This window comes from Thalassophryne amazonica, chromosome 14 (assembly GCF_902500255.1).
Source record: "Thalassophryne amazonica chromosome 14, fThaAma1.1, whole genome shotgun sequence".
NCBI lineage: Eukaryota > Metazoa > Chordata > Actinopteri > Batrachoidiformes > Batrachoididae > Thalassophryne > Thalassophryne amazonica.
In genome coordinates, this window is record NC_047116.1 from 17434361 (window position 1) to 17462119 (window position 27759).

The 27759-nt window shown below is 42.8% G+C and overlaps 1 protein-coding gene across 1 annotated transcript; it reads left to right on the plus strand.

Annotated features, from left to right (window-relative positions):
- rev1 (REV1 DNA directed polymerase) lies at positions 1-26914 on the plus strand. Its single transcript, XM_034185797.1, has 22 exons — positions 1-269; positions 2925-3001; positions 3216-3348; positions 8841-9009; positions 9121-9540; positions 9664-10508; positions 18543-18641; positions 18738-18854; positions 19630-19756; positions 19842-19970; positions 20054-20208; positions 20286-20405; positions 21298-21518; positions 21617-21789; positions 21889-22118; positions 22213-22400; positions 22486-22716; positions 24172-24271; positions 24363-24568; positions 24648-24798; positions 24895-24997; positions 25091-26914. Exons 2-22 carry the CDS (start codon positions 2936-2938, stop codon positions 25200-25202), a joined length of 4095 nt encoding a protein of 1364 aa, XP_034041688.1. The 5' UTR covers positions 1-269; positions 2925-2935; the 3' UTR covers positions 25203-26914.
- Positions 26915-27759: the final 845 nt, after the last annotated feature.

Genomic DNA, 27759 nt, shown 5'->3' on the forward strand with positions numbered 1-27759 from the left:
TGGCTGAGAAAAGACAAAATCGAAGGGCTCAGGCGTTACAAAAGGAGCGCAGAAGGACTGTGGAGGTGTATGAAAACACGAAGGGGACATGGCGTGGCAGCAGGGTAACATAAGAAGATTTCAACCCACCACAGGCTGTGTTCTTGCGGTGAAAGTCGAAGAGTCGAGTTAACCGTCTGCTCGAGCTTCATTCCGCCCGCTTGGTTCTGCGTTTGTGCTTCTTGTGGTTCTCTGTGGAGTCTGCGGCTAACCGTGTGACAGCAGAAACGGTAACAAGACTTCACTTACCGACAAAACACTTGGTTTTCCACCGCACACAGGCACACTGCTGAAGTTACACACAGGCATGTAGTAAGTGTTGGTGTGGCTGACTGAGGGACACGTTTGGTGTTGTTTGGGTCGTGTCCTGTCGCAGTGACTTACATGATTAACCAGCTAGGCTAATGTTAGCGCTGAGCTGTTTACATCAGTGGTATCAAACTGAAGTTACACCAGAGAGGCTTTGGTTCTTTCCCTTCACGGTGAGCAACTTGAACAGCCAGCGAAATAAATGAATAAATTCTGAGAAGATCCAAAGTATCGGTAAGAATCCGAATTTTCTCAGTCTAAAACTCTCTCTGCCCTCTGATTGGCTGTACAAAAACAAACAGGTCTCTCTGAGGGTATGTGTTCACAGTCACGTGATTTACCTAGCAACTCCACTGTGCTCTTTTTTTTTTTTAGAAAAGATAAAACAATGGGACATCAGGATCTCTTTTGTAGCAGTGGCACCCTTGGCAGCATGTGGCACCTTGTCGGCACTCTGATGACACCTCTGTGGCGTTCTCCTGGCACTTTATTGCTACCTCTGCGGCATTCCTGTGGCGCCTCTGTGCCCTAACAACTGCTTAATGTCTTTTTAAACTGGGGGGATGACAATTTGGTAATTCTTGAGATGTACACGAAAACCAGCCTGTTGGTGTTTGTTTAAAGTCTTGCAAAACTAGTTACCTTAAAGTTTGCACTTCATGATTTGGCAGGAATAGTGTTTTGCTGCATTATCCTGTGTATAAGTGTGTACCAACTCCCCCAATTTCCTGTGCAGAGGGCAAAGGTTGAGGGCTGTATTTAACCTCTTAAACCCTAGAGTCCCCAAATTTGGGGACTTGCCCTGTTTTGGAACATTTGAACACTCATAACTAACCAATGCTGACACCAAAATACAATGACACCAACATACACTACAACATCCCCTAGGACCTGTGTTTTAGCTGATCCAAACTTTTGTATTTTTGACCTTGTACAAGCTGAAAAATAAATCATATGTATGGGTATGTGATTTTGGTGAAATAGGCTCTAGGGCTTAAGGGGTTAATATTGCCAAAGCTTGCTGTTGGATGTCAACTGTTGTCTCTTGGACCTTATCTGGCTCTCGGTCCACCACTTTGAAACCACTGGTTTCAACAAAGTGTCACATGTGGCTCTGTGCCAAACTCTGTGTCACAGCAGGCTGCTTGCTCGGGCATGCCCGTAAGCACAATCGACCCACTCCCACAGAATCATTGTGTTGAAGCAAACATACAGTTCATTGTTTGATTAAATTCATAAGTGGGTACAACTTCATCAGGTTTGGTTACCAAACTGCTGGGTGTAAATGTACAAGATGGAGAGATTTTTGTCAGATGGGATTAATTAATGGGTGCTGTTCATCAAGAAAACGTCCAAAAATAACATTGTGCGCGCGTGTTCAATAAGCAGTGGTTGAAAGAAAACTGTCGATTGTGAATAACATTCAGTAATATTTTCAAGGGTGTACTGATGCTGTTATATTTTTTGGGGGGTGGGGGTACACTTGGAACCACTGTAATGTGGGTTTGCTAGTTAAAAATCCTGACCTAACTGGCTAAACCTGGATTGGGGGTGGGGGGGTACTTACATGCTTAATCTCACAGCCACCGCTGAGGTGTCCTTGAGCAATGCGCTGACATCTAAAACGGTTTACACAGAATTGCTAATTGGCTCTTAGCATATATTGTGGTTACATTTTGTAGAACTGCAACAACTGACATTTTGTAATTAAATCAGTTACACATGTTGATAATTGATTTGCTGTTTGGAGTCTTTTTTTTTTTATGTCCGTATTTCTGGTCTCCTTACTAGTTTGTGTTGTGGACAAAACAAGGCATTAGAAGATGTCTCTTGGTGTTCAGGAAACACCAGTTAGCATTTTGTGAATTTTATGAACCAAAGAACAAATTGATTATTTGGGAAAATAATCAAGAAAATAATTGTAAATAAATAAATAAGATGTATGTGTGTTTTTTAAATAAATGGCCATTTAATTTTCTCAGATACCAAGGGACTCATTCAAATGGTTTATTTTGCCCACTTTTCCAAAACTGAAATATATGGAATTTAGAAGGATTAAAAAAAAGTAGGGGGAGACCAAACAGACATGTGAGAAGTGCTAAATAACCTAATTAATAATAATAATTTTGTATATTTAAGTGACTTGATCTGACCACAGTCTAAAACCCAAATGTAAATGGTCAGTGGACCTCATTTATATAGCACTTTTCTATCTGCATCAGATGCTCACAGCGCTTTACAATAATGCCTCACATTCACCTCAGTGTCAAGGTGCTGCCATACAAGGTGCTCACTACACACTGGGAGTAACTCAGGGATTAAGGACCTTGCCCAAGGGCCCTTAGTGATTTTCCCATCAGGTTGGGATTTGAACCGAGGATCCTCTGGTCTCAAGCCCAATGCTTAACCACAAGACCATCACCTCCCCTATTCATAACACAAGGAAAAGGAGTTCATCTTCATATTTGAGTAGCTGGAACCAGTTAAATTAGCATTTGTTAATTTTATTTGTGAACATGTACAAAGTGTTTGGTTTGCTATCAGTTAATTAATTGATTATCAACGACTCGTTTCAGTGCCACTCAGTATGAGTCGAGATGCATGGGCGAAGAAGAGAGCCAATGCCAGTGATGACAACGGTTGGGCTGAGAGGGTGAGTTTGTGTGACGTCACAGTGCACATACACCCTAAATATAACAACAGGGTCGGGGTTTGTGTAACAAGCAGCTAAATGAGAAGATGTGACATGGTTCCTGTTTAGTTGTGGCTGTGGGTAAAGTACCTTCTCATAGATGGCTTGATGATGGCGGTTCTCCAGTGTAACTCTGAAAGTGCTCTAAAACTAATTTAATTGTTGTTCTCTGTAGGGAGGCTACATGGCTGCCAAGGTCTCTAAGCTGGACAAACAGTTTAAACTTGATGCTCCCAGAGAAAAACAGAAGGAAGGCACTTGCTCCAGTATCTTCAGTGGAGTGGCCATTTTTGTCAATGGATACACAGGTAGTTCTGCAACACAGGTGGATTTTCACATGCATGGCAAAGGAAGAAACTGGCACATGTTCTCAGATTTGACCTGGTTTTCTATTTCATATTTAAAACCTGCTGTCATATTGAGATTGGGCAGCACAGTGGCTTTTAGTAGTTAGCACTGTTGCTTTGCAGCAAGAAGGTCATAGGATGGATTCCCACCTGTGGAGTTTGCATGTTCTCCGCGTGTTTGCGTGGGTTCCCTCCGGGTGCTCTGGCTTCCTCCCACATCCAAAGACATGCAGGTTAGGTGAATTGGAAACTTAAAAAATTGTCCAGGTCTGCCTTGTAAAAGAAATCTTGATCTCAATGGGACTAGTAAGTCCCTTCGGCTGCTCCTTTGTTTGCATTCGGGGTCGCCACAGCAAATCCAAGGTGGATCTGCAAGTTGATTTGGCACAGGTTTTACGCCGGATGCCCTTCCTGACGCAACTCCACCTTACATGGAGAAATGTGGCAGGGGTGGGATTTGAACCCGGAACCTTCTGCACTGAAACCAAGCGCATTAACCACTTGGCCACCAATGGGACTAACCTGGTTAAATTAAATTAAGATTAAAATGCTTTTATTGCATTCAAGAGATGCATTAGTGTGTTGAACTGCACATAATTAAAGTTACTGCTTGCAGGGGTGCCAGTTTTCTGCAGATCTGCAGTTTCCTGCGTGCTTTGCTTTTTTTTTTTTTTTTTTTGTCTCCTTCGGAAATGTTTTCGAGATCAGAGTAAAGCCGGTGTGTAATGGGGTTGTTCTTGGAACCCCAAGATGATGTGTTGTAATTTAAAAAAAAAAAAAAATAAATCAATGTCTATTAGCCATCTGTGATTAAATAATAGCAAATCTGTAATGGAACAACAAAATATAAGTAGTCTTCATGCAGTGATGGGAGTTTTCCAGGAATTTCCAGAAATCTGGGTTTTTACTTCCATGTCATATGTTTCCGGGTTATTTTTGTTTTCCTGGCGTGCATTGGACTTAAATTGTAGTCTGATTTCATGATGATCATTTTTGTAAAATCATTTGGAAACATCTCTGATGAGACACTTAAGTCTCACGTTTTCACTTCCTGATCCAAGACTGAAAGTTAAGTGTAACGTGGTGCCGCTCGACCACACAGCAGCAAATAAGAGACGCTGTTACAGATTGTCCCATTCTGCTGGAGTGAGATGATTGAAAGTTCACCAAAACACTAACCCGATTATCATTGTTTATATGGAAAAGCTAACACTCCTTGTAAGTCTTTATATCATGTTTTTGACAATTTCTTGTCCATTGATGTGATTCAAGGTATTTCACACAAATCAATCTCTGTCTTTGGGATGAATTTACTACAAACTGTGTCCATGCAAACTCTAGCTTTTATAGATTCTTCTGTTAAATATTCATGTGGAGGGAAAATCTGTATCCCCCCCCCCCCCCCCAATCGCTGTTTATGATATTTCTGATATTATTATTGCCATAACACCACAAACTCCAATTGAAATTGACCCTTTCTGCCAGCATTTTGTTTGTATCGGCAAGATTTGCTCCTAGAACCTTGTATTTTATAAAATGCCGTTGGTGACGTCACGGCCCTATGGGCCATTCCGGATTTTCCCATCATGACCTGTTGGCACCCCTGTGCTTGACACCACTGCAGTGCTGAAAATAAAGTTATCATCTGTCCACCAGTCACACGCGTGCACAAAGTTTTGTCACAGCTCAGACACGCTGTTACCCAAAATTTACAACAATTTCAGTATTAACCAGGAATGGGTTGGATTCCAGGTTCAGGGTTTGAAAATGCAGTGGATCCAAATCTACTCATGTAAATAAAACCCACGTGGGGAGGGAAAAAATAGACTGCAGCTTGGAGAAATTAACTAACTCATGTGCAAAATATGCTTCTGAAGAGAGACTGTAAGAGGACAGCAATATATCACACTTAAGCCACTTAACTGTGACTATCCAGGGTTGGGACCAGGAAGCAGAGTTGTAGTCTTACACACCTCTCTGCAGCTTCTCTCCCCCTGCCATCCCCTCATTACCCCATCCCCGTAGAGACGGTGTCTGCTCCCAGACCACCAATAACCAGCAAAAATCTATTTAAGCATAAAAATTCCAAAAAAAAAAATAATATAGCACCTTCAACTGCACCACAGACTAAAACAGTTAAATGTGGTCTATTAAACATTAGGTCTCTCTCTTTTAAGTCCCTGTTGTTAAATGATATAATAATTGATCAACATATTGATTTATTCTGCCTTACAGAAACCTGGTTACAGCAGGATGAATATGTTAGTTTAAATGAGTCAACACCCCCGAGTCACACTAACTGTCAGAATGCTCGTAGCACGGGCCGGGGCGGAGGATTAGCAGCAATCTTCCATTCCAGCTTATTAATTAATCAAAAACCCAGACAGAGCTTTAATTCATTTGAAAGCTTGACTTAGTCTTGTCCATCCAAATTGGAAGTCCCAAAAACCAGTTTTATTTGTTATTATCTATCGTCCACCTGGTCGTTACTGTGAGTTTCTCTGTGAATTTTCAGACCTTTTGTCTGACTTAGTGCTTAGCTCAGATAAGATAATTATAGTGGGCGATTTTAACATCCACACAGATGCTGAGAATGACAGCCTCAACACTGCATTTAATCTATTATTAGACTCTATTGGCTTTGCTCAAAAAGTAAATGAGTCCACCCACCACTTTAATCATATCTTAGATATTGTTCTGACTTATGGTATGGAAATAGAAGACTTAACAGTATTCCCTGAAAACTCCCTTCTGTCTGATCATTTCTTAATAACATTTACATTTACTCTGATGGACTACCCAGCAGTGGGGAATAAGTTTCATTACACTAGAAGTCTTTCAGAAAGCGCTGTAACTAGGTTTAAGGATATGATTCCTTCTTTATGTTCTCTAATGCCATATACCAACACAGTGCAGAGTAGCTACCTAAACTCTGTAAGTGAGAGAGATTATCTCGTCAGTAGTTTTACATCCTCATTGAAGACAACTTTGGATGCTGTAGCTCCTCTGAAAAAGAGAGCTTTAAATCAGAAGTGCCTGACTCCGTGGTATAACTCACAAACTCGTAGATTAAAGCAGATAACCCGTAAGTTGGAGAGGAAATGGCGTCTCACTAATTTAGAAGATCTTCACTTAGCCTGGAAAAAGAGTCTGTTGCTCTATAAAAAAGCCCTCCGTAAAGCTAGGACATCTTTCTACTCATCACTAATTGAAGAAAATAAGAACAACCCCAGGTTTCTTTTCAGCACTGTAGCCAGGCTGACAAAGAGTCAGAGCTCTATTGAGCTGAGTATTCCATTAACTTTAACTAGTAATGACTTCATGACTTTCTTTGCTAACAAAATTTTAACTATTAGAGAAAAAATTACTCATAACCATCCCAAAGACGTATCGTTATCTTTGGCTGCTTTCAGTGATGCCGGTATTTGGTTAGACTCTTTCTCTCCGATTGTTCTGTCTGAGTTATTTTCATTAGTTACTTCATCCAAACCATCAACATGTTTATTAGACCCCATTCCTACCAGGCTGCTCAAGGAAGCCCTACCATTATTTAATGCTTCGATCTTAAATATGATCAATCTATCTTTGTTAGTTGGCTATGTACCACAGGCTTTTAAGGTGGCAGTAATTAAACCATTACTTAAAAAGCCATCACTTGACCCAGCTATCTTAGCTAATTATAGGCCAATCTCCAACCTTCCTTTTCTCTCAAAAATTCTTGAAAGGGTAGTTGTAAAACAGCTAACTGATCATCTGCAGAGGAATGGTCTATTTGAAGAGTTTCAGTCAGGTTTTAGAATTCATCATAGTACAGAAACAGCATTAGTGAAGGTTACAAATGATCTTCTTATGGCCTCGGACAGTGGACTCATCTCTGTGCTTGTTCTGTTAGACCTCAGTGCTGCTTTTGATACTGTTGACCATAAAATTTTATTACAGAGATTAGAGCATGCCATAGGTATTAAAGGCACTGCGCTGCGGTGGTTTGAATCATATTTGTCTAATAGATTACAATTTGTTCATGTAAATGGGGAATCTTCTTCACAGACTAAAGTTAATTATGGAGTTCCACAAGGTTCTGTGCTAGGACCAATTTTATTCACTTTATACATGCTTCCCTTAGGCAGTATTATTAGACGGTATTGCTTAAATTTTCATTGTTACGCAGATGATACCCAGCTTTATCTATCCATGAAGCCAGAGGACACACACCAATTAGCTAAACTGCAGGATTGTCTTACAGACATAAAGACATGGATGACCTCTAATTTCCTGCTTTTAAACTCAGATAAAACTGAAGTTATTGTACTTGGCCCCACAAATCTTAGAAACATGGTGTCTAACCAGATCCTTACTCTGGATGGCATTACCCTGACCTCTAGTAATACTGTGAGAAATCTTGGAGTCATTTTTGATCAGGATATGTCATTCAAAGCACATATTAAACAAATATGTAGGACTGCTTTTTTTGCATTTACGCAATATCTCTAAAATCAGAAAGGTCTTGTCTCAGGGTGATGCTGAAAAACTAATTCATGCATTTATTTCCTCTAGGCTGGACTATTGTAATTCATTATTATCAGGTTGTCCTAAAAGTTCCCTAAAAAGCCTTCAGTTAATTCAGAATGCTGCAGCTAGAGTACTAACGGGGACTAGAAGGAGAGAGCATATCTCACCCATATTGGCCTCTCTTCATTGGCTTCCTGTTAATTCTAGAATAGAATTTAAAATTCTTCTTCTTACTTATAAGGTTTTGAATAATCAGGTCCCATCTTATCTTAGGGACCTTGTAGTACCATATCACCCCAATAGAGCGCTTCGCTCTCAGACTGCAGGCTTACTTGTAGTTCCTAGGGTTTGTAAGAGTAGAATGGGAGGCAGAGCCTTCAGCTTTCAGGCTCCTCTCCTGTGGAACCAGCTCCCAATTCAGATCAGGAGACAGACACCCTCTCTACTTTTAAGATTAGGCTTAAAACTTTCCTTTTTGCTAAAGCTTATAGTTAGGGCTGGATCAGGTGACCCTGAACCATCCCTTAGTTATGCTGCTATAGACGTAGACTGCTGGGGGGTTCCCATGATGCACTGTTTCTTTCTCTTTTTGCTCTGTATGCACCACTCTGCATTTAATCATTAGTGATCGATCTCTGCTCCCCTCCACAGCATGTCTTTTCCTGGTTCTCTCCCTCAGCCCCAACCAGTCCCAGCAGAAGACTGCCCCTCCCTGAGCCTGGTTCTGCTGGAGGTTTCTTCCTGTTAAAAGGGAGTTTTTCCTTCCCACTGTAGCCAAGTGCTTGCTCACAGGGGGTCGTTTTGACCGTTGGGGTTTTACATAATTATTGTATGGCCTTGCCTTACAATATAAAGCGCCTTGGGGCAACTGTTGTGATTTGGCGCTATATAAAAAAATTGATTGATTGATTAAGGGACAAACGTGACGTCTTGTTCTTTTTCAGAGCCAAGTTCAGATGAGCTACGCAGATTAATGATGCTGCATGGGGGCCAGTTCCACATGTACTACTCTCGCTCCAAGACCACCCACATTATTGCCAGTAACTTGCCCAACAGCAAAATTCAGGAGCTGAAAGGAGAAAAGGTTGTCAGGCCAGACTGGATCACTGACAGGTTTGTTCTGTGGGAGCATGTGTGAGATTGTTTGCACATTTAGATTGTACAAAATTAGCTAAATATTTTGTTTCCCTCTTTTATGTTTTTTTTGTTGTTGTTGTTAAACAGCATCAAGGCTGGGCATCTCCTGCCTTACCTGCAGTACCAACTATATGTTAAACAAAGAGGACTAACTTTCACTTCAGCAAATGTTCTTCAAGCCTCGGCTATTGCAGGACCCAGCCATGGCCAGTCTCATCAAGGTGTCCAACAAAACCATCAGCCGCTAAAGGACAGCATTCAGGACTCTGGGCTTATCCAGTCCTCATCCACTTCCCGTCCATGCACTTATCCACGCCCTCTTTATACAAATCCCAAGCATTGGAGTCCTTTACACGCCCATCCAAACACCAAGTCGAGCTCCACCATGCAGCCTCTCATAACACCTCGTGCTAGTCTCCAGCCTGAGTCTGTTAGCTCTCCGCAACCTCAGCTCACCCTGTCCTGCAACAGCCTCGAAAGGAGCAGAAAAGATCTGGAATTAAAATTGTGAGTCTTTTGTTTTAGAACTGTTAAATGCATTTTGCATAGATTTTTTTTTTGTAACCTGATTGTTGGGTAATTTGCTTGATGAACTGTTGGACTCTGAGTATTTGTGTCTTTGTTTGACAGAAGTGGATCGCTGCAGACCTCCCTGGATCTGATGAGCCATTCAGTAACAAATGAAATGCAAGAGTGTGAAAGGGAGGATGAGGATGATCCCCGTCTGTTTGGAGCCACGCAGATGCTGCATGAAGCACCTCTGACCAACGGACATTCTCACTTTAATGGTGCCTTAATGCCGGAGGACCTCTCACCTGTTAGTGATGACACAGACCTGCCCCAGTTCAGACGGGTCAGTCCAGAGTGTAAACCTGCAAGTTCTGTAATAGAGGTTGAGAAGGGCCCCGATCCATACGAGTTTCCTCACAGCCCCCCAAAGGAATCCAGTGTGTCCTCTGGTTTGGTGCACAATTGTAACTCACAAGTGACCAGTGAGCAGTGTCCAAAACGTGAATCGCCCTCTTCTTTGGTGGCTGGAAATGCAGCCAAAACCCTTGCGGCACTGCCACAGATACAGCTGCCCTGTCTGGTTGACTCAAATCCAGAAAAGACTCCAGTTTCTCCTTCACCCTGTTCTCTTTCGCGCTCTTCTGTCCGACTGAATGGGAGTCATCACACTGCCTTTCTGTCTGACCCTGTTTTGTTCGATACAGACAACGTAACAGCCAATCCAGACTCCCACACTGACCAAACGGTGTCATCCAAGTCTTCAGCACAGCTGCTGGCACAGACTGGCGGTTTGATCTCTGAGTTCTATTCTCACTCTCGCTATCACCAGATCTCCACATGGAGGACTGGTTTTTCTGATTATGTTAACGAACTGCACAGCAGAAGGAGGACAGCAGGAGGTGCTTCTTTTCCAGGGAAAGAGTGGCTGAAGAAATGTGCAGCCCAGCGTTCTGCAAGAGCTCCAGGTAAGGAGGGAGGAATGGGAAATTCCATGAGACTGTCACCCGTTCCTACTTTCAGTGGTCCTACTGTGATGTAGCCGTCCCAGACAATTGTGGTTTGTCCATTATTGCTTCAACCTGTTGAGAATAGAAAGTCTCTGGGATGGCTAGTTCACAATGGGTCCATTGAAAGTTGTGACAGTCTCATGGAATTGCTCTGTTCAGTTTTGTATAGTACTTTTGAGACAAGCAACGCTGCATTAAAGGCCCCCTGACACAAGCATGTCTTTGATTCACGCAATAGCACGCATGCTGTCGTGACGATCCCACCCGCTGTGTTCCCAGCTGGACGCCGTTCTTTGTTCTACTGGCTGCCACGCGCTCTGAGCTGGATGCTGTGTATATAAAATAAGTATTTAGTGTCTGATTAATCATTTTCTCTGCAAATTGACTGTTGAAAATGGCTGTAATCACTTCCTGAATCACAGAGGAATGCTTCAGCCTTTCGCACGCATGCACGTGCCTAACAACCTGCAGAAAGCATTTTGAGCTGTCCAAAAAGGTAATTATTTGTCATGTTTACATTGTCGTGGATTGGTAAAACAGTTGTGTGTTCTTTCCTTCTTGTGTGCAGCTGTTAAAGCATGTTCATAACAGATTTAACTTCTTGTTATAATCCTTTAGACGACCTGCGCTCTAATGCGATCCGCTGACGACACCACTCGCTCTGTTCACTTCTTTACTCCACTTGACGAGCTGCACATAGTGTTGGAGATTAGATCGTGCCACGTAGCACAACATTTGTACGTGAAAGATGTTTTTGAACATTTCAAAATTCTATTTGCACAATAGCACGCACCGGCGCCCATTAAAGACAAATTTACTCTCCAGCATGACAGAGTTCATGCTAGTGTGTGAGTCAAAGGTGTGCTCGTGTCAGTGCACCTTTAGTCACCACCAGAACCTGGCGATTAGCAGGTTCACTAATTGCCATGTTAGCTTGATTGCTGCAGACTTTTTGTGAGAAAAGAATGACAGTTTACAAACAGTTAAAAAAAAAAAAAAAGTGATTATTAACCTCGCAGACCTCAAATTTCAACAGCATAATACACAAAGTTATGAGTGACAAGTTTTTGCAGCATTAATGTGGAATCTAAAAGACTATAAGGTATTCGGGCTCCTTTTATTATATATATATATATATATATATATATATATATATATATATATATATATATATATATATATATATATATATATATATATATATATATATATATATATATATATATATATATATATATATATATATATATATATATATATATATATATGCGGGCTGTCAATAAAGTATAGGTCCTTTCTATTTTTTTCAAAAACTATATGGATTTCATTCATATGTTTTTACGTCAGACATGCTTGAACCCTCGTGCGCATGCGTGAGTTTTTCCACGCTGGCGGTGACGTCATCCGCCTGTGAGCACTCCTTGTGGGAGGAGTCGTCCAGCCCCTCGTCGGAATTCCTTTGTCTGAGAAGTTGCTGAGAGACTGGCACTTTGTTTGATCAAAATTTTTTCTAAACCTGTGAGGCACATCGAAGTGGACACGGTTCGAAAAATTAAGCTGGTTTTCGGTGAAAATTTTAACGGCTGATGACAGATTTTGAGGTGATACTGTCGCTTTAAGGACTTCCCACGCAGTGGGACGTCGCGCAGCGCTCCCAGGCGCCGTCGTCAGCCTGTTTCAAGCTGAAAACCTCCACATTTCAGGCTCTATTGATCCAGGACGTCATGAGAGAACAGAGAAGTTTCAGAAGAAGTCGGTTTCAGCATTTTATCCGGATATTCCACTGTTAAAGGAGATTTTTATTAATGAAAGACGTGCGGACGGGTCCGCGCGTCGGGACGCAGCCGACGCGGTGCGGAGGCACAGGAAAAACACCTCCGTGTTGATAACCATTTGTAAAATCCAGGCGGCTTTTGATGGCTTTCAGTGGAGTGAGTATCTGAGAAATTGTTTAACAGTTGGCATGTTCCAACTTGTCCTTAAGGCTTCCAACAGAGGTGTTTTTCCTGTGGCGGAGCGTCGCGGCGGTTGCGAGCGACGCTGTAATCCGTCCACACGTCTTTCATTAAAAAAAAATCTCCTTTAACATTGGAATATCCGGATAAAATGCTGAAACAGACTTCTTCTGAAACTTCTGTTCTCTCACGACGTCCTGGATCAATAGAGCCTGAAATGTGGAGGCTTTCAGCTTGAAACAGGCTGACGACGGCGCCTGGGAGCGCTGCGTGACGTCCCACTGCGTGGGAAGTCCTTAAAGCGACAGTATCACCTCAAAATCTCTCATCAGCCGTTAAAATTTTCACAGAAAACCAGCTTAATTTTTCGAACCGTGTCCACTTCGATGTGCCTCACAGGTTTAGAAAAAATTTTGATCAAACAAAGCGCCAGTCTCTCAGCAACTTCTCAGACAAAGGAATTCCGACGAGGGGCTGGACGACTCCTCCCACAAGGAGTGCTCACAGGCGGATGACGTCACCGACAGGCGTGGAAAAACTAACGCATGCGAACGAGGGTTCAAGCATGTCTGACGTAAAAACATATGAATGAAATCCATATAGTTTTTGAAAAAAATAAAAAGGACCTATACTTTATTGACAGACCTCATACATATATATATATATATATATATATATATATATATATATATATATATATATATATATATATATATACTCAACAAAAATATAAACGCAACACTTTTGGTTTTGCTCCCATTTTGCATGAGATGAACTCAAAGATCTAAAACTTTTTCCACATACACAATATCACCATTTCCCTCAAATATTCTTCACAAACCAGGCTAAATCTGTGATAGTGAGCAATTCTCCTTTGCTGAGATAATCCATCCCACCTCACAGGTGTGCCATACCAAGATGCTGATTAGACACCATGATTAGTGCACAGGTGTGCCTTAGACTGTCCACAATAAAAGGCCACTCTGAAAGGTGCAGTTTTGTTTTATTGGGGGGGGATACCAGTCAGTATCTGGTGTGACCACCATTTGTCTCATGCAGTGCAACACATCTCCTTTGCATAGAGTTGATCAGGTTGTCAGTTGTGGCCTGTGGAATGTTGGTCCACTCCTCTTCAATGGCTGTGCGAAGTTGCTGGATATTGGCAGGAACTGGTACACGCTGTCGTATACGCCGGTCCAGAGCATCCCAAACATGCTTAATGGGTGACATGTCCAGTGAGTATGCCGGCCATGCAAGAAGTGGGACATTTTCAGCTTCCAAGAATTGTGTACAGATCCTTGCAACATGGGGCCGTGCATTATCCTGCTGCAACATGAGGTGATGTTCTTGGATGTATGGCACAACAATGGGCCTCAGGATCTCGTCACGGTATCTCTGTGCATTCAAAATGCCATCAATAAAATGCACCTGTGTTCTTCGTCCATAACAGACGCCTGCCCATACCATAACCCCAACGCCACCATGGGCCACTCGATCCACAACATTGACATCAGAAAACCGCTCACCCACACAACGCCACACACGCTGTCTGCCATCTGCCCTGAACAGTGTGAACCCGGATTCATCCATGAAGAGAACACCTCTCCAACGTGCCAAACGCCAGCGAATGTGAGCATTTGCCCACTGAAGTCAGTTACGACGACGAACTGGAGTCAGGTCGAGACCCCGATGAGGACGACGATCATGCAGATGAGCTTCCCTGAGACAGTTTCTGACAGTTTGTGCAGAAATTATTAGAAAGTATTATTAGACGGTATTGCTTAAATTTTCATTGTTACGCAGATGATACCCAGCTTTATCTATCCATGAAGCCAGAGGATACGCACCAATTAGCTAAACTGCAGGATTGTCTTACAGACATAAAGACATGGATGACCTCTAATTTCCTGCTTTTAAACTCAGATAAAACTGAAGTTATTGTACTTGGCCCCACAAATCTTAGAAGCATGGTGTCTAACCAGATCGTTACTCTGGATGGCATTTCCCTGATCTCTAGTAATACTGTGAGAAATCTTGGAGTTATTTTTGATCAGGATATGTCATTCAAAGCGCATATTAAACAAATATGTAGGACTGCCTTTTTGCATTTACGCAATATCTCTAAAATCAGAAAGGTCTTGTCTCAGAGTGATGCTGAAAAACTAATTCATGCATTTATTTCCTCTAGGCTGGACTATTGTAATTCATTATTATCAGGTTGTCCTAAAAGTTCCCTAAAAAGCCTTCAGTTGGTTCAGAATGCTGCAGCTAGAGTACTGACGGGGACTAGCAGGAGAGAGCATATCTCACCCGTGTTGGCCTCCCTTCATTGGCTTCCTGTTAATGCTAGAATAGAATTTAAAATTCTTCTTCTTACTTATAAGGTTTTGAATAATCAGGTCCCATCTTATCTTAGGGACCTCGTAGTACCATATTACCCCATTAGAGCGCTTCGCTCTCAGACTGCGGGCTTACTTGTAGTTCCTAGGGTTTGTAAGAGTAGAATGGGAGGCAGAGCCTTCAGCTTTCAGGCTCCTCTCCTGTGGAACCAGCTCCCAATTCAGATCAGGGAGACAGATACCCTCTCTACTTTTAAGATTAGGCTTAAAACTTTCCTTTTCGCTAAGGCTTATAGTTAGGGCTGGATCGGGTGACCCTGGACCATCCCTTGGTTATGTTGCTTTAGACGTAGACTGTGTTTCATAATTATTGTATGGCCTTGCCTTGCAATGTGGAGCGCCTTGGGGCAACTGTTTGTTGTGATTTGGCGCTATACAAGAAAAAAGTTGATTGATTGATTGAAATTCTTTGGTTATGCAAACCGATTGTTTCAGCAGCTGTCCGAGTGGCTGGTCTCAGACGATCTTGGAGGTGAACATGCTGGATGTGGAGGTCCTGGGCTGGTGTGGTTACACGTGGTCTGCGGTTGTGAGGCTGGTTGGATGTACTGCCAAATTCTCTGAAACGCCTTTGGAGACGGCTTATGGTAGAGAAATGAACATTCAATACACGAGTAACAGCTCTGGTTGACATTCCTGCTGTCAGCATGCCAATTGCACGTTCCCTCAAATCTTGCGACATCTGTGGCATTGTGCTGTGTGATAAAACTGCGCCTTTCAGAGTGGCCTTTTATTGTGGGCAGTCTAAGGCACACCTGTGCAGTAATCATGGTGTCTAATCAGCATCTTGATATGGCACACCTGTGAGGTGGGATGGATTATCTCAGCAAAGGAGAAGTGCTCACTATCACAGATTTAGACTGGTTTGTGAACACTATTTGAGGGAAATGGTGATATTGTGTATGTGGAAAAAGTTTTAGATCTTTGAGTTCATCTCATACAAAATGGGAGCAAAACCAAAAGTGTTGACAGACTAGTAAATGAATGAACTGGTGATCATTTAGTTATGTTGCATTGTAAAACATGCTAACTTGGCCCAAAAGAGGAGGCTTGCTGGTCCTCACCTGTCTCTATTAAAACCTAGATTTTCAAGCTGAATATCTTACTTTTTCTGGAGTTATTGTCGAAACCTTTGTAGACTCACTCACTCACTCACTGTCTGACTCTATTAATCCTGTGGTTGCTGTGCTAAACACATTGATGGTCGGCAACATGTCTCATCTAAACTGGGGTGGACTAGGATGCTGCATAGGTATGAGGGTACAGCTGCAGTGACTTTGTATTAAGTGAGTAGTAGGCTCCTTCCATCTCGTGAGACGTCGTCTCGTGTGTGCCTAGGTGATGAGAGTCTCCTTTCGCCTCTTCCGTCTCTCCTCATTGCTAGCTCTCCTTTGTTGCTCTGGCAGCTTGCCACCGTCATTAACAGTTTGCCTCCAGATGGTGCGATTGGGGGCAAGCTTTTCCCAGTTTTCAGAATCGATGCTGGTGGACTTCATGTCTCTTTTGCAGACACCCTTGTGTCGCCCCAGATAAGGTCGCCCCAGCTTTCTCTTACCTCGGGCTAGTTTGCCGTAGAGAAGGTCTTTTGGAATGCGGCTATCTTGCATCCTGTTCACATGCCCAAGCCATCGTAATCTGCGCTTGGTGAGCTGCGTCTGGATGCTGTTCAGCTTGGTCCGTCTCAGCACTTCATTGTTGGTAATCTTATCCTGCCATGTGATGCCACTAATGCGTCTAAGACAGCAGAGGTGGAAGCTGTTCAAGTGTTGTTCCTGACTGGCATAGATTGTCCAGGACTCACTCCGATACAGGAGTGTGCTCACCACACATGATTCATAGATGCGAACTTTTGTGTTGACGGTCAGTTTTTTGTTTGTCCACACTCTTGGTGAGCCTTGCCATGGTGGCAGTAGCTTTCGCAATGCAAGTATTTACTTCAGCATCAAGGGAGTTGGTGGCTGTGACAGTTGAGTCAAGGTAGGTGAAGCTGTCGACAACTTCTAGGGGTAAGCCATCGATGAGGATAGACGGTGGTGTTTCTACTCCTTGACAGAGAACTTTTGTCTTTTTGACGCTCATGATCAGCCCAAACTCTTTGCAGGCTTTCGAGAACTGATCCATAAGAATCTGAAGATCCTGTTCATTGTGGGTCACTAGTGCTGCATCATCAGCAAACAGCTTCCCACAGATCAACACACAGCGTACCTTGGTCTTGGCTCTCAATCTAGCAAGGTTGAATAGCTTACCATCTGACTTGGTGTGCAGATAATGCCCTCAGGACGATCGTGGAAGGCATAGTGTAAGACACAGGAGAAGAAGATACTGAAGAGTGTCGGAGCTAGAAGACACCCTTGTTTGACTCCACTTGTGATGGTGAAGGGCTCAGATTTGTCACCATCTGTGATGATTGTACATTGCTGGTTTTCATGAAAGGATCTGAGGATGCTCAGAAGAGGTGGTGGACAGCCTATCCTGTGCAGGATTTTGAAGAGGCCGTCTCTGCTGACCATGTCAAATGCCTTTTGAGATCAATGAAGGCAATGTATGCCTATACATTGCGTTCAAGATAGCAGACATGGGTAACTTTCCAGATATTCCTCCATTCAAGAAACTACATTTAGAAGCTAAAAACACCTCTGACAAAGAATGTCATTAAACTAGACTCAAGGGTTTGGGGTTGAACCGTTTACCGATTCGCAGTGCAGACGCACACCAACAGGTGTATCCTTCCGTTATATGTGGACGAGTATCCAAAGAAGGAAGGCTGTGTTTTGGTCCTGAGATGCTGGTGCTTTTGTGACATCTAGTGGCACTAAACTGTTGATGGCAACTTTTAAACAGAGACAGATGAGGTGTGCTACTTGCAGGATTAAGGAGTGTTAACTGTCAGATCAACATGCATGTGCCTCATTGCTAGGGATCTGAATAAATGTGATTTTTAGTTTAGTTTTTTCAGATCTATCGGTTAGATTCTGTATCGATTTCTGATCAGTGTACTGTGTAGAAAAATGTAGATCTACAAGTGTTCAGTATCATTGCAGCAGTTTTCTTTGTTGGTAGATTGAGTTAGATGTTATGACAGATGTTATCAATTATCAATGTTATGACATTGATAATGTCATGCGATTCCAGTAGATTGAAAAAACTGGAACCAGATCTCATATGGTTCCCATTCTCAATTCCGCATCCACACTCACTGCTGAGGACCCTGGTGGTGATATGAGGCAGTGGCAGATAGGTGCTCACTTCCTGGAGTCGACCAGTCTGCTTGGGTGGTCCCATTCATGATCCAGTGTAGGTTTGAGGTAGTTGAAGAAGATCCTAGATGAGATGCTAATCTGAGATACATTGGAATTGCAGCTTTTCTGTTGTAAAAAAAAAAACTGGTTTAGCACCTTTTTTGCATGTCATAAATTTCTGTCACTGTGTGCTTTAAAAAGAAATGAAGCAGGGTTTTCTATTATTATTTTTATTATGTTTTATAGGTAAGATTGTTCATTGGCAAAAGAACTGAATGATTTCTCTGGACGATAAAATAGCGTAATAATAATTTCAGAGGAAATGATAGTTGCAAGACTTTTAATTACTGTAGTTTTGCACTCATCGCTGATATTCTGGTGTACATTTGTATGCATCAGGTATGTCAGCCCCATCCAGTGTTAAATCGTGTATTCTGCACGTGGACATGGACTGTTTCTTTGTGTCTGTGGGGATCCGACATCAGCCAGAACTCAAAGGTAAAAAAAAAACAACAAAACTCTTGTCTGTTACATAAGAGAATGTTCATGCATTTAGTCCCTAGTGGGAATGCAGTACCTTTTCATGGTTTTCAGGGAAGCCTGTAGCTGTGACCAGTAACCGCGGTCATGGACGTGTTCCCCTGAGACCCGGAGCCAGTCCTCAGGTGGAGCAGCAGTACTACCACAGGAAATTCACTCATGCTCAGCCAGGTCAGCTTGGCATATCAAATTATTTTCATGCAGAGATTCCTGATCTTGAGTAATAGTGCAGCAGATAAGAGAATATTTAGAGTGGAATCCTGCAAATGGTGATACAAGCATCAAATTCTGCACAAATTTTATTTAACTTTTGATCCCTGTACAAACTGAAATTGATCTTTGTCATAATTCTTGCTGTTTTTACCCCATAACTCTATAACATTCAGTCATAGGTAGTCCAAACTGTACCTTTTTTGGAATCTTTATGATCAGACAAATAATGTAGTGTAGTTTTCAGTTTGATTGGAGCATCTTTAAATTTTGACCCCTTTATAATTCTTCAACTGACCCCTACCTGCCTGCCTGTTGAAAATTCAAGTGGCCAGTTGGTGTATTTCTGCCAAATTTGGTGCTTGTATCACCATTTGAAGGATTGTTTCAGTTAATCTGCTGCACTGTAACACAAGCCTGATTCAGTGTTTTCCTGTGTCTGCCTTAATAGCAGAGGTGGGACAAAGTCACTGTCAAGTCATTCTCAAGTCATCAATCAGCAAGTCCCAAGTCAAGTCTGAAGTCAGCTTGCCAGCAGTTGGTGGTCATTAGGACTGCAATCTTGACTTGGGACTTGCTGATTTGTGACTTTATGGTGACTTTGTCCCACCTCTGCTTAATAGTCACTTGGTATTGCTAAAAGTACCAGTCCTGAAAGTTGAACTGCTATTTGAGATACTGAAGTGCCCTCACTAGGAATCTCCTTTAGTAATTGGATCCTTGTCCTGCATCTCAGAGAGGGAGGGCGAGGATTTACACAGAACTTCTTCCCAAGAGAGTTCTGACTCACCTACCAATGGGGTGGACCAGGACACTGCTGCTCTCTCAATGGCTGAGATTGCTTCTTGCAGTTATGAAGCTCGGTAGGTTAAATATCGTTGTGACTTCAAACAATGTCCATGTGTGCATCTTGTCCTGTTTTGCATATGAATTGGTTTTCTCCCGCAGGCAAGCTGGTGTAAAGAACGGGATGTTTTTCGGCAAAGCAAAACAGTTGTGTCCCTCTCTGCAATCTGTTCCATATGACTTTGAAGCCTATAAAGATGTGGCTCTCACAATGTATGAGGTTCTGGCTAGGTGGGAAAGCACTGGTCTTCCTTTAACTTGCATGTTGCGCCTTATATATGCAAAATAACAATTAGAATTGGTTTTTTTTGCAGTTATACTCATAATATTGAGGCTCTGAGCTGTGATGAAGTGTTGATAGACGCCTCTGCTGTGCTCACTGAGCTGGGTATTAGCCCAGAAGACTTGGCTACAGCGATCAGAACAGACATCAAGGAGAAAACAGGATGCTCCGCTTCTGTGGGCATGGGTGAGTTTATTTCCTCTACTGTAAACTGCATCAAACTCGCGTTGTTTTTCTGTGAACTCGACCGCTCGACTTTTCAGGGTCAAACATCCTATTGGCTCGTCTGGCGACACGGAAGGCCAAGCCTGATGGCCAGCACTTGCTGAAGTCTGAGGAAGTGGATGATTTCATCAGGGACCTCTCTGTGACCAGCTTACCAGGTAGATACAGTGCCACCTGCTGGTGTAACATTGGAAAAATCACTTTCAGATCAATATTTGAATGCACATATGTTCTGTTTTTTTTTGTTCCCCTTTGAATACTAAAACTCACAGTATTAGTATCTTTGATGCTGACCCACTCCCACACCACCCCAAAGTTTCTGTGTACACACTGTTCACATTTTTGCGAAGATACATCCTGGAAGGTTGAGGTTTGAACCCTTGTCTGTACCTTGGACAACCTTACTAGATTCCAGGAATGTCAATGATGAATCGGGATATTCCATTATTGTGCTTTGGTCTTGTTTTCAACTGTTTGAAAATTCCTTTTTCTGTCCCTAACTTTACCTGTATTCCCGTGGAGCCCGTAACGTTGTTGTACATGCTATAACACTTTTGCAATTGCCAAGATGCCAAGATTACATGTGAGATTTGACACCATAAACACGTCAATATTTATTTTTTTTAACTTGTGTATTGAGACCAGCATGCTGACAATGTTTTCACTTTACAGACTCAATGTTTGGGGGCCACATGGTGGCACAAGCAGTTAGTGTACTTATTTCCCAAACAGAAGGTCCCCTGTTCAAGCCCACCTTTGCACCATTCTCTGACTATATCTGGAGGTGTGGCCAGATCACTCCATACCGGATCGATTGTGTCAAGTGGAATAAAGAGAATAACTAAACTTTCAATGGCACGTCTACATTTCTAGTTTGATGGTAAAGACCGGCTGCCTTCAGAACACCACTCACCTTGGGATCAAGTGGCCTTTCATCCTGCTTGTCTGGTTGATACCTCGTGTAAAACCAGATACGGATTGTGCCAACACCTGTGACCTCGCTATATCTGTACAAATGTTAGATGATTGGCTATCATTTCTGTTTTCTAGGCGTGGGGCCTGTTATGGGGCACAAGCTGGCTGCTATGGGTGTGAGGTCCTGTGGGGACCTTCAGCAGGTGTCTCTCTCTCAGCTGCAGAAGAAGTTTGGACCCCGCACCGGACAAACTCTATTCCGCTTCTGCAGGGGCCTTGATGACCGACTGGTTCAGTACGAGAAAGAAAGGAAGTCTGTCTCAGCCGAGATGAACTACAACATTCGTTTTACAAGTGTAAACTCTACTTTCTAAAGACTTTTTTTAAGTTCTCTCTTTTTTTCCCTGTTCTTCTCTTCATCCTTGCTCATATGGCATTTCTCTCTTTGTGACAGGTTGATGAAGCAGAATCTTTCATGACCAATTTGTCTATGGAGGTGCAAAGACGTCTGCAGGAAGCAGGTTTGCGGGGTCGGAGAGTGACCCTTAAGGTCATGGTTCGCAAGGTGGGGGCTCCACTGGAGTCGGCTAAGTACGGCGGTCACGGCATATGCGATAACATAGCGAGGTAAGAGAGAGGAGGTCAGCTCGAAGTGCGTGACTCTACTCCATGCTCTTGTCTCTGTAGATTCTTACTTTTCTTTTTTTTATCCATATCTTCTGTCAGGACTGTCATGCTTGCGCAGTCCACTGACAGCGGCCAGCTGATTGCCTCTGCAGTCATCAAGCTGTTCCATGCTATGAAGTTGCAAGTTCAGGACCTGAGAGGAGTGGGCATTCAGGTGCAGCTTCTGGACAAAAAACACACTGTTGACAAGGACTCCACCGGCCCACGAACACGCTCCATCAAAGAGATGTTGCTGGATCACACGCTCACAGCTCGATCCAGGAACAGAGGTTTGTGTCCTGCCTGTTTTCTGTACGTCTTTTTTTTTATTTTTTTTATTGTTGTTATCTATGATTTTGATGGAGCTAAAAGTCACTGTTACAGTTGACGATGACAAACATCAGGAAAAGACCTCCTCCACCACGGCCTCATCATGTGGCTCATCTCCACGCCCGCTGTCCCCAGCTGAGCCCATCCCTGGGACAAGCAAAGAAGCCAGAGCATACAGCCACACTCCAAAACACGCTCAAACAAGGCTCAACCTGAGTATTGAGGTTCCCTCTCCTTCACAGGTAGACATTTGGAGGATGTGTGATTGAACTGAAAGTGGATTAGTGATACAGTTTGAACAGGTGGCTTCTCTTTATGATTTCTCAGGTGGATCGTTCCGTATTGGAGGCCTTACCTCCAGAATTGAGAGAGCAAGTAGAGCAGACTTGGACTTACAGAGACGGGAGACCCAACTACTGTGATTCAAACAGTCTGCAGCCAACATCAGGCCCTCCCTCTCCTCCTCCTGGCCCTCCATCTGTAGGCAGATTGGTACTACAAATTCCAAACCAGCCAGACTGTGCGAGCATTGTACTGGAACTGCCTAGCTTCTCGGAGGTAGGGATGCAGGTACCAGGCATGAAGAACTAACCTACGAGTGGCGATTGGGAAGTTTTCAGCCTGACCCAGAAAAAGTAGGGTGTGGTTCTTCATCTTTTGCATTCTGAGAAACCAACATTTCTCAACATTTTGCACCCAGTCAGTCAAAACTTCCCACATTTTCAAGAAATGTTGGTTTCTCAGAATGCAGAAGATGAAGAACCACAAACTACTTTTTCTGGGTCAGGCTAAAAACCTTTTAGTTGCCCCTTGTACAGTGGAGCGGCGTCTTGTCTAGGGGAGTCGTACACTATCATCTTAATGTTACAGCATCTGAGGATGAGCACATTGGCCTCAGGGCCTGTAATCTACTTACTTACACTTTGACCTCCAGAAAAGCCTCTTGTCCATGAGGCCGAAGCCAGTTTTGACCTAATCTGTGCCACTTAAGGTAGAAAGACAACACACTCCATATACTATGGCCTACACAAAAATATATGTAGCTGTCCCACGATGGCAGCTATAGCCAGGTAGCAGACAATGCAGGATTACACAGGGGTCAAGAAAAAAACAAAACTCCAGTCACGTTGAAAAGAATACCATATTTGTCTGATCATAAAGGTTCCAAAAACTTATGGTTTGTCGTCTAAACTGAGCCATCGGGGGAGAAGGGCCTTAGTCAGGGAGGTGACCAAGAACCTGAAGGTCACTCTGTTTCTCAGTGGCAGGATCTGAGAGACTAGTCAGGATTGAGGGAAAGATGAATGCATCAATGTACAGAAACATCCAGGATGAAAACCTGCTGCAGAGCGCTCTTGACCTCAGACTGGAGCGACTGTTCATCTTTCAGCAGGACAGTGACCCTAAGCACACAGCCAGGATATCAAAGGAGTGGCTTCAGGACAACTCTGTGAATGTCCTTGAGTGGCCCAGCCAGAGCCCAGACCTCAATCTGATTGAACATTTCTGGAGAGATCTGAAAATGGCTGTGCACTGACGCTTCCCATCTAATACAATAGAGCTTGAGAGGTGCTGCAAAGAGGAATGGGTTAAACTGCCCAAAGATAAGTGCACCAAGCTTGTGGCATCATATACAAGAAGACTTGAAACTGTAATTGCTGCCAAATGAATGTGCATCAACAAAGTATTGAGGAAAGGGTGTGAATACTTACGTATGTGTTTTTTATTTTTTTTAAGTAAATTTATAAAAATTAAAAACTTTTTTCATGGGGTGTTGTGAGTAGAATTTTGAAGGAAAAAAAATTACTTTACTCCCTTTTAGGAATATGTCTGTAGCATAACAAAATGTGGATAAAGTGAAGTGTGAATACTTTCCGGATGCACTGCAGCTCTTTGTAGTTCTACCCAATGAGGGGCCAGTTTACGTATATGTGACTTTAATTTAAGAAATGAGGGGAAACTAAAAGTAGAGATGTGCAAATTCCCTTTTGTTTGTCATTTATGTGACGGTAGGTTGATCCAGATGTATTTGCTGCCCTTCCCAAAGAGCTCCAGGATGAACTGAGATCTGCTTACGGCCATGTCAAAAGTGTCCAGCATCAAGAAAAACCACGTAAGTCTGAAAGTGAAGGGTTTGTAAAGGACTGTACTACACATCTATCTTTGATTTAAATGACGCATTTTTCATAACCAATTCTCTCCAGTGGAGCAAAAGAATCCACTCCTGCAGCTAAAACAGCCAGGAGCCGCAATCGGCATCGGACGGGTAAAACGGAGCTGCAAAAGGAAGAACGCCGTGAGCCCATCTAAAAAAGGACCTTCTCCACGGAAGAGGCCTCACACGGGAAGCAGCCCGGCCAAAACCATGCTGGCCTGTGTCAGAGCACGGGAACAGATGAATGTACTGAAGGTGAGCCTGTCAACAGTTTGATGCACAAAGGCTGATCATTAATAGGAGAGTTCATCACGCTCACTCCTTCTACCTTCAGACTGAAAACGGTCCCTCTGCCTCGACCTCACACCAGGACCTCCCAGAGCCCGTGTCCAAGTTCACCCCTCGCCCCGCACCGACATTAGCCGGAGCTTGCGACTTAAACGACATAAAAACACTCCTGCGGGAGTGGGTCACCACCATTACAGGTTGAGAGCAAATCAGAATCGAAGTAACAAATGGCATGTAATGTGTGTCTGTGCTATTTAAGCGTTTTGTCCCTTTTTTTTTTTTTTTTTTGGTAGATCCTATGGAGGAGGACATCCTGCAGGTGGTGAAGTATTGTACTGATCTGATCGAGGATAAAGATCTGGAGAAGTTGGATTTGATTATTAAATATATGAAGAGGTAGGTCCTCTGTTTTTAGCTGCCCCAGATGCATTGTTTTTGTCTCTTCTACATTGATTTATTTATTTATTTTTTATTTTTGTCCATGCATAGGCTCATGCAGCAGTCAGTGGACTCTGTTTGGAGTATGGCTTTCGACTTCATCCTCGACAACGTGCAGGTAGTGGTGCAGCAAACGTACGGCAGCATCCTGAAGGTCACATGAGGCAGCAAAATCTGACAAGGTCAAGGTCTAACAAGAAATTGCAGCATTAAAAGGACAGAAAAAGGTTAAAAAGAGCCGCGGCAGTATTAAAGTGCACCACTCATTGCGCTGTCTAAGGGACAAAAAACACAAATAAGTATTGCTGACATGATTATGAGCCAACTGTTTATATATAAAAAAAATCTAATTGTAGCAGGATTTGTGACAGATGTCACACTACATCATAGTCTTCTCTAAATTAGGCATTTTCACTCAGTATAACACCATATCGCATTAAAATGCTGTTGGCCTGGAAAGCATTTACATTCTGTTTGAAAATTGAATTTTTTTATTTTTTAAACAAATTGTATTTTATGCAAGTACTCAGTCTGTGAGACTGTTTGCTTAAACATGCATCCTGGTTTTAAAGGTCCTATAAATGATTCAGAGCCACTAGAAATCAAAGAAAAGCACCAGCTTCCTTTTGGCCACCCCCCAGCAACGTTTTGCAAACTCAGAGACACAAGCACAACTGACCGCGGTCACTACTCTCAGTAAATGTTGGGAGGGGCAACAATCTCACAAGGCGGAACTCGCATGCACTGTGGCTGATCCAACTATGTAAAACAGAAAAGCTCCGATCACAAGACACACACAGGGAGCATTGCTTCACTCTCTGCGCTGGACGCCGTTACGCCACTACATCTTTATGAAGAAAATAGTTGTTGGCTGCCATATTAATGTTTAAAATGTCATTTATAGGACCTTTTTAAAGATTTGAGGTTTATTGGTTTTATCAGTGTTCAACAGTACAACAAAGAGCATTGAACACAGCTGCATTCAAAGTCACCCCCTCCCCACCCTCGGTCCCTTACCAGTGAAAGTGCCAATGTTTGTTATTATAGCATGTAAATAATGTTTTGAAAGATCCTTGTTCCAGGATTTAAAAGAAAAATTGTGTTGAGGCTTTACCTCTTTTACTGTTTACATGTACTGTACTCTTAGTAATTGTCTTAAACTTTACATGTTTGTAATTGGTAGAAATTTGAAGTTGGCCAAAGCACTTCACATATAACCAAGAGGTTAACCTTTGCTTCCCAGTAGCATTCTGATTTGGAAGGATAGTGACAGGTGTTGAGACAGTCAATGAGTTTTCCTATGCATTTTCTCTTTTTGGCTCACGAGATGTCCTTTAGTGACATGTTAACTTTTCAGTACGTGCACCTGCTATTCTTAATACTTCCAGCCTAGTTACGTGTTTGACGTACCTCAACAAGGACGCAGTGGAGGATTTGCATAGGGAACGGGTCTGATTTTTAAACATCCATCTTGCGTACTTGATATTTCACACGGCTAGATCGCTGGACACACGTCTGCCGGGTTAGTGTTTATTAAAAAACAAAAGTTCTTGGAAGCAGCAGGCAGTCTTGGTGATTTCTTACCACCAGGCATCATGCATGTGGTTGAAAACTTTGCTCAGTATGGCAACCAATATGCAATTTAGTCACTGTACATCATTCTTTTTGCCTATTGAATGTAGTTTTAAAATCAGTCTCTGTTCTCACGTGGCTGCCTCACATCACCTGTCATATCTGTCCTGAAGGGAATGGCCATGAGTAAAAAACTAAAGGGACAGTCTTTTTCAAACTGGCCTGTGCCTAAAGACCTGAAGCTGTGAAATTGTTTGTAAGTTTTCTAAATCTTGTTAATAAACTGTAAAATATGATTTCTCACATTGAGTCTGTGTTTGTGTACTTCAATATGGATTTGGTACAAGGCCTTCTTCTACACCTATCTTACACTTCTTCTTAAATAGTTTTGCAACTATTCATTGAGTAAAGTGGCTGATAACCAGCCCATTCCCACATCTTCTTAGAGAAATTAGTAATGGCAAACTTGAAGCGTTCAGAAAATACATGTATGTATATCCCTCCTCATCTTTTCTGACTGATTTTCAGTAGTTTTGCCACTACTGGTAGCATGCGTACCTGGACCCTACAGACGTACAGGTAGTCCAACTCCTCTAGGATAGCACATCAGTAGTAGATGCCATTGCCAGAAGGTTTGCTGTGTCTCCCAGCACAGTCTCAAGAGCATGGAGTAGATTCCTGGAGACAGGCAGTTACTCTAGGAGTGCTGGACAGGACCGTATAAAGTTCTTAACCCATCAGTAGGACCAGCATCTGCTCCTTTGTGTAAGGAGGAACAGGATGAGCACTGCCAGAACCCTACAAAATGACCTCCAACAGGCCACTGGTGTGAATGTGTCTGAAGAGACTCAGACTTCATGAGGGTGGCCTGATGCCCTGTGGTGGAACATCTGTCCTTTTCAAAGATAAGAGCGGATTCAACCTGAGCATGTGAAAGCGTCTGGAGACACCGTGGAGAATGTTATGCTACCTGCAACATAAGCATGACCAGTTTGGTGGTGGGTCAGTAATGTTCTGGGGAGGCATATCCCTGGAAGGACGCACAGGCCTCTACAGGCTAGACAATGGCACCCTGACTGCTATTAGGTGAAATCCTTGGACCCATTGTCATATGGCTAATGTATGCGGGCAGTTCCTGGAGCCATTGA